We start from the raw sequence: 7,456 nt of genomic DNA, 5'->3' as shown, positions 1-7,456 counted from the left end.
TCACGCCCAGTAACGCAGGCATTTCCCTACCGTCCTTTGCACGGCCGCCTTTACCTCCTTGTTTTTCAGGCTGTAGATGAGGGGATTCAGCATGGGTGTGACTGCGCTGTACTGCAAGGAGGAGAGCAAATCCAGGGAAGAACCGGATGTGGGCATAAGATAACGAACCAAACCTGACCCAAAGAACAGGACCACGGCTATGAGGTGGGAAGAGCAAGTATTAAATGCTTTGCTCCGCCCTGTGGTGGATTTCATGTTCAGGATGGTGGAGACGATGTGGGCATAAGAAAAGAAGATTGGCAGAAAGGTTCCGAGCCCATGCAGCAAGATGGAGCAGATCAAGATGTCAACATTGATGGAGATGTCAGAGCAAGCTAGGGGAAAGAGAGAGGGTAGCTCACATATGTAGTGGTGTATGGTATAGGCCTCACAGAAGTCCAGGTTCACAGCCAAGAGCATAATGACTACTGAGCTGAGAGACGCCAGGAGCCAGGAGAGCAGAACCAGCTTCAGACAGAATTCATTGCTCATCATCTGGCCATAGAGCAGCGGGTGGCACACAGCAGCATAGCGGTCATAGGCCATCATTGAGAGAAGAAAGGCTTCAGTCCCCGCGGTGATGAACACGAAGAAGACCTGAGCCAGGCAGCCCTCTATCGAGATGCTTTTCTTCTCAGACAGGAGGTCCTTCAGTAGCTTTGGTACCGTGACAGATGAGAAGCAGAGGTCCAGGAAGGACAGGTTGCTTAAAAAGTAGTACATGGGTGTGTGGAGGTGGGAGTCAGCCCTGATCACCAGCAGCAGCATCAGGTTCCCCGTCATGGTGAGGAGGTAAATCCCCAGGAACAGCACGAAAAGCAGAGCCTCGATGAGGGGGTCGTCAGAGAGCCCAGTGAGAAGGAACTCTGTGATGGCGCTGTGGTTCCTCCAGGCCATTTCAGGATGGTACTTCCTTGAAATAAAGCAGAAAGGGGTTACATTGCTAATGCTTATGACTATGTCTGTTGGGGTGTCACCCCGTCTAGTCCATTCCTCCACTTTGCCTGGACTCTGCTCTGGTGCCTCAGAGCTGTCTGTATCTCAGGGAAAGTTTCAAGTCCTATTTGTCGTCGTTGGTTTCAAATCACAGTGTCCACATACCTCAAGGGAAGTCTATCCGTTTCTCACCCGCATTTGCAGGAAAAGCGAGTTTCTCTGGATGCTCCATTTACTCATAGGCTCGGCTTCTGTTGCACATATGCAGAGTCTAGTGACTCTCTCTCTCTCTCTCTCTCTCTCTCTTTCTCTCTCTCTCTCTCTCTCCCCAAAGTAATTCAATGACTCCTTACCAGGGCTGACTCCATTAGATACAGTGGATACAGTGCCTGGGGTCACAACCTTCCAGTGACAGATGAAAATATATTTCTATAAGATTAAAAGAAGCTGGGTGTGGTGGTGAAGACATACAATCTCAGCACTTTAGAAGCTAAGGCAGGAGGCTTGCTATGAGTTCCAGATGTTGGGCTAATCTCAGGTACAAAGTGAAATGTTAGGGAGAGAGGGAGGGAGAGAGAGGGGAAGGAAGCAGTGTATGTAACAAGACTAATTTTAATTTTAATTATATTTGTGACAATGTAATCATAAAATATAAATTAAACTTTTATGGAAAGAGGGACCCACTAAAGCAAAAGCAGCTGGCTTGCTGGGAAGTCACAGTGACCACACAGACAACACACTTCTGCCGCAGTGACCGCACGGACAGACAGCACACTACAGCTGCAGTGACCACACGGACAGACAACACACTTCTGCCGCAGTGACTGCACAGACAGACAGCACACTTCAGCTGCAGTGACCACACGGACAGACAGCACACTTCTGCCGCAGTGACCGCACGGACAGACAGCACACTTCAGCAGCAGTGACCGCACGGACAGACAGCACACTTCAGCCGCAGTGACCACACAGACAGCACACTTCAGCAGCAGTGACCGCACGGACAGACAGCACACTTCAGCCGCAGTGACCACACAGACAGCACACTTCAGCAGCAGTGACCGCACGGACAGACAGCACACTTCAGCCGCAGTGACCGCACGGACAGACAGCACACTCCAGCAGCAGTGACCGCACGGACAGACAGCACACTTCAGCCGCAGTGACCACACAGACAGACAGCACACTTCAGCGGAGCAGCACACAGAACACTTTCTCAGTTGCTCTCTCAGCTGCTTTCAGAGACAATCTGTAGAAATAGATAGGAAATTCTCATCCCTAGGATACAGAGTTTTGCCTGACTTTTCCTGTGAGGATTTTGGTAGCCAGGGGTATTCTGTAACATCAGCATGTAAAAATAATGACAGCTTTCCTTTGGCTGTCAACTCTGGCTAGCAGGGGTCACAGTGATGAGCTACAAGTTCTTACTCTGATACCCATTGGCCTTTAATCCTCCAACCACTTAACTTATTTCTGATATCAAAAATTAGGCTTCTTTCTGTGTCATTGCTTGTATTTTCTAGCACTTCAAATATATTCTCCTTTTAATTTGATGAATCTAAACTTCCATGGGCTTTCCAATGTCACCCAAAAGACCACATAAAAATAGCCTATCTTGGTGACTTCCTTCTTCAACTCACATGTCCTCTTGATTTAGTCAAAGTCTGAATTGTGCCCCCCTAGCAAGTCAAACACTTATTTCAGTTTCCCACTCCAGACTGTGACACAGACCATAAGAGAACAACTGTCTTAAAACATCCCTCTCTTTGGGCACCATCAGTACCCATTCCGTGCCAGCTTCAGACCATACCTCTCATACTGCCTTAGAAGTCCCCACCTTAGGGCATGTTTTGGATAGGAGCCTTTGACCATTGCAGCTACGATCTCATCCTCTAATCCCTCAGCAGCGTCGGTGGCCAGCAGAAGTACTGCAGATCTTGTCTAAGGGACTACTGCTGAATTTCAAGGATGCTCGAGCGCATCCTTTGACTCCTGCGACATCCTCTGATGCCCTCGGTTTTGGGGAGGCTGCAAACAGTACTACATCAGTTCAGAATACTGTTTGCATTTGTGAGCCAATATATTAGATCCTTTTATCACCACAATCATCATACTCTTATTGTTTTCTTTTAAAATCTTCTTACATAAACTCTGTGTCCAAGAGAGACAAGACTACAATGCGCATGGTAACGGTGATACTAAAAATAATTGAAACCCAATTATGGGCTGTGTAAGTAAGTCCCTTCTCCTTGCAATCTAATTTATCAATATTCTGCTTCTGTTTGGTTTTTGTGATCAGCTTCTATGGTAGGCTTCTGTATTTTTTTTTTTTTTTTTAACATTTCAGCTTGCTTGTTTAGGCAGCTGTGATTCCAACCCTTCTGTTCTCACCAGGAGTCATCAGACAGGTGATAAACCATTAAGAGAAATGGAAATTTTGATATGATCTATCAATCTGATCTCTGGGCCGTCTTAGATCCTAGTCTAGGCCACCTGTGTGCCTGGATGAACACCTACCTTTGTGTGCAAGGAGGTTAGAGCCAATGATGGGGAAACGCAGGCAGCTGGAAGTCACTTCTGAGGTTTCTGCACAGATGAAGCAGTAAACACAGTTAAAAACAAGTGCTTTGAGATGCAGGCGAGCTAGCCAGGTGGGAGGCATTTTCTGCAGAGGCTTGGCTATTTCAAGGTGTCCGTACATAAAGCTTTCCTGAAAATCTCTTCTGTTCTGTGTCTTTTTAAAAGGGGTCTCAGGGCAGGGTAACAGCTTCTGGCTCTGGTGAGAACACTGGGTCCTCTGGAAGACCTTCCCCCTCCATTTCTCTAGCCACATTTTGTATGAGAAGACAGAGGCCACTTCTCTCATTGGCTATTCAAGTTATTGCAAGAATGTGAAACAGAAAGTGGCTTTCTTAGCTGCATGAAGACATTATTGGGATAAAAAAGAGAGGGGTGGGTGTGGAAGGTGAGCCATGGCAAGGTTATGGGAGGGTCCTGGGGGCTGTGGATTGTCACTTAGGCTGTGGCACATGGGAAATCAGCATGGGGTGGGCAGGGGGGCAGGCACTAGGAAGGGCTGTTTTCTGAACTGTCCTCTTGTACACACTCACATTGTGTGTGCCTGTGGTGAACAGATTTGAGGATAGAAACTTTAGCGCAGTTCTCCTCCCTGGAGATCGGGGCAAGCTGGGAAGCAGGTAGCCTCAAGGCTCCTACATCTACCTATATACATTTTCTGCATTCTAGGGGTCTCTGAGCTCCTTTGGAGCGAGAGGGTTTCTGCTCAGTCTTCAAGGCGTCCTGTCCTCAGTGGTAACCAGGAAGTGAGTAAAGACTTTCCTGATAAGGTGTCTAGGGCAGCGAGTACTAACAGACGTGTTGAAAACACAGGGCGTTTGGGTCCTGTGAGGTGATCTGCCAGGGTTTAGGAAGTGCCCATCTCTGGCTTAGAGATTAAGGCTGGGAGGATCAGGATGGACAGAACCAATCAGAAAATAGTAGCAGAGGCGTACAGAAGAGGGGGGCAGTCAGCAGCAGAATTAAAGCACAGAAACACGGGGCACAGCAAGGTCAGAGACTGTCACCTTACCGTTCTCCTGGCTCTTCTTGGAGGAAGTGGCTGTATGTGTCCCACCTTTCTCATCATGACAGACATTTCACGGGAAAGAAAAGCTTCATACGTGGTAATCCCAACCTTAGGAGTCTGATTCTGCCCAGAAGACAGATTCTCTCTTTGATCTCAATGAGCACAAGATGCTAGAATAGTATAAACTCTGGAACTGTTGGCTACCTCACAAAACCATAGTTACTCTGAGGACCTCAGCTTGGAGTGGCATTCTGTAGTGCAGGACCCTGGAGGGAGAGATAGGGTGTTTACTGCCCAATCATTGCTGGCACAGTAAGCCTGTGTTGCTTTAAACTCTTCTTCAGCGGTTTCAGGTGCAGCATCTGACTTCATTTCTTCCTTCTGTGACTTTGAGTATTCCTGGAGAAGTGCTATTTAAGGAGCAAGATCCCCGTAACAGAACCAATGAGAAGACTCTCTCACTGTGCTTAGGTAGGTACCCAAGGGAAACTGGGCCAGGTTCCCTGAAGTACCAGCCCGAAGCCGAGCTCGGCTTCCAGCGCTGAGAAGCTGAATTTGGAGGCACAGCACAGTATTGAACCTGTGATCTAAGACAATTATTTAAAGCCTAGATGTCAACTCTGAGTAAAGTGGGAGTGCTGGAGAAAGGGAGAGAGAAAGGAAAGGGACTTAAAGAAAAAGACTCAGGCAGAAAACAGGCATTTTCTTTCTTTTTTTTTTTTTAATTGAAAAAAAAAGTTTCTGCCTTCTCCCAGCCTCCCATTTCCCTCCTCCTCCTCCCATTCCTCTCCCCCTCCCTCTCCACTCCGAAGAGCAGTCAGGGTTCCCTGCCCTGTGGAAAGTCCAAGGTCCTCCCCACTCCATCCAGGTCTAGGAAGGTGAGCATCCAAACTGGCTAGGCTCCCACAAAGCCAGTACATGCAGTAGGATCAAAACTCAGTGCCATTGTCCTTGGCTTCTCATCAGCCCTCATTGTTCGCCATGTTCAGAGAGACCGGTTTTATCCCATGCTTTTTCAGTCCCAGTCCAGCTGGCCTTGGCGAGCTCCCAATAGGTCAGCCCCACTGTCTCAGTGGGTGGGTGCACCCCTTGCGGTCCTGACTTCCTTGCTCATGTTCTCCCTCCTTCTGCTCCTCATTGGGACCTTGGGAGCTCAGTCCGGTGCTCCAGTTTGGGTCTCTGTCTCTCTCCATCCATCGAACAGGCATTTTCTTCATGGCAGCCTGGGGCTGAGAGTGCCATTGTCACGGGAGCAGGGCTGTCACAGGTTACAGACCCGTGCCATTTTCTAGTGCACATTGTGTTTTCATTTGTTACTTATTTTGAGTTGGAGTGTCAAGTGTCTCAGGATGGCCCTGAACTCACGTAGCTGAAGATAACCTTGAACTTCTGATCCTGTTACCACAAATTGCCGAGTGCTGGGATGACAGGGATGTGCCACCACACCTGGTTTTCTGAGGTACAGGAAGTAGTGCCCAGGGCTTCTGAATATTAGGCGAGCACTGTATCAACTTAGCCTTAGCCCTAAGCTTTCTTCATCTTTCTTTCCTGAAAAAAAAAAATTCACTGAGCCTTGAATTTCATTTCAAGTATATGATGTATTAAAAAAACCCTCAAAGGATTCATGTTTTAAAATTTATTTTTAATTTTCACTTAATGGATATGGGTGTCTTCCCTGCATGCTTGTCTCTGCACTACTTCCATACTTGGATGCCCAAGGAGACCAGAAGAGGGTCCTGGGAATTGAATCCAAGTTCTTAGGAAGAACAACCAGTGGTCTTGACCACCAAGCCATGTCTCCAGCCCCACATAGAATGTTTGCCAAAGCAGAAATACTTCTGGAATAAAAAGATATCTAAAACTCGAATTAAAAGATATCTAAAACAAACATTTTATTATTTGATCAGGGAAGATTCAGCAGTATTTTATTGGAATTAATATATAAATAACAAACAAAGAGACTGCATTATTCAGAATTGAACTCAAGTGATGCAGAAGTCTATAAAACATCAATTTACTAATCGTTTCTTCAGTGAGAGGTGGGGATCAGGCACGATGAGTGACAGAGGATTCCAGAAAGAACAAGTCCCGGTCTTAAAACCAAACTAAGCTTTCTTATGTAGAAGTAGGGTTTATTTATTTAGTTGTTGGTTTATTAACTTATTTTTTGTGTCCTTGGAATCCAGTTCACAGACTCACACATGCTAGGCAAACACGTTACCACTGAACACAAACCCTGGCCCCAGCATTATCATCAAACGCCATCCTCTGAGAGAAGTTAAATCTAGGTCTGACTTATGCCTGAGCAGCCCTCGGCTTGTTAGAAAAGAATTATCTCCACTCTAGGAAGCAAGCATGAAATAAAGGCCCATGTGGTATAATTTTGGCTGCATTTGTAACATGCTGCTCTTGACTGGTTTGCTGGCTAGTCTTATGTCAATTTGACACACAAACTAGTCATCAGAGAGGAGGGAACCTCATTTGAGAAAAATGGCTCCATAAAATCGGGCTGTAGGGAATTTTTTTTTTTTTTTTTGATTTTTCGAGACAGGGTTTCTCCGTAGCTTTTGGTTCCTGTCCTGGAACTAGCTCTTGTAGACCAGGCTGGCCTCGAACTCACAGAGATCTGCCTGCCTCTGCCTCCCGAGTGCTGGGATTAAAGGCGTGCGCCACCACAGCCCGGCTGTAGGGAATTTTTTAAATTAGTGATTGATGGAGGAGGGTCCAACCTATGGTGGGTGGTGCCATCTCTAGGCTGGAGGTACTGCGTTCTATAAGAAAGCAGGCTGAGCAAGCGAGGAGAAGCAGGCCAGTAAGCAGCATCCCTCCGTAGTTTCTGCGTTAGCTCCTGACTCAGGTTCCTGTCCTAATTGAGTTCTTGTCCTGACTTATTTC

The 7,456-nt window shown here is 46.9% G+C and overlaps 1 protein-coding gene across 1 annotated transcript; it reads right to left on the bottom strand.

The window, feature by feature from the left end:
* On the bottom strand, window positions 1-936 carry LOC121441405 (olfactory receptor 8S1-like). Its single transcript, XM_041642535.1, has one exon. The coding sequence runs from the start codon at window positions 934-936 to the stop codon at window positions 1-3; it is 936 nt and encodes a 311-aa protein (XP_041498469.1).
* Between the last annotated feature and the right edge of the window lie 6,520 nt (window positions 937-7,456).

This window comes from Microtus oregoni, unplaced genomic scaffold (assembly GCF_018167655.1).
Source record: "Microtus oregoni isolate MIOR12 unplaced genomic scaffold, Mior012 000077F_ref0000221, whole genome shotgun sequence".
Classification (NCBI taxonomy): Eukaryota; Metazoa; Chordata; class Mammalia; order Rodentia; family Cricetidae; genus Microtus; species Microtus oregoni.
This window is presented reverse-complemented; position numbering and strand designations above follow the sequence as displayed.

Coding starts and splice junctions, on each gene's coding strand:
- LOC121441405 (XM_041642535.1), bottom strand. CDS start 936: ATGGCCTGGAGGAACCACAGCGCCATCACAGAGTTCCTTCTCACTGGG.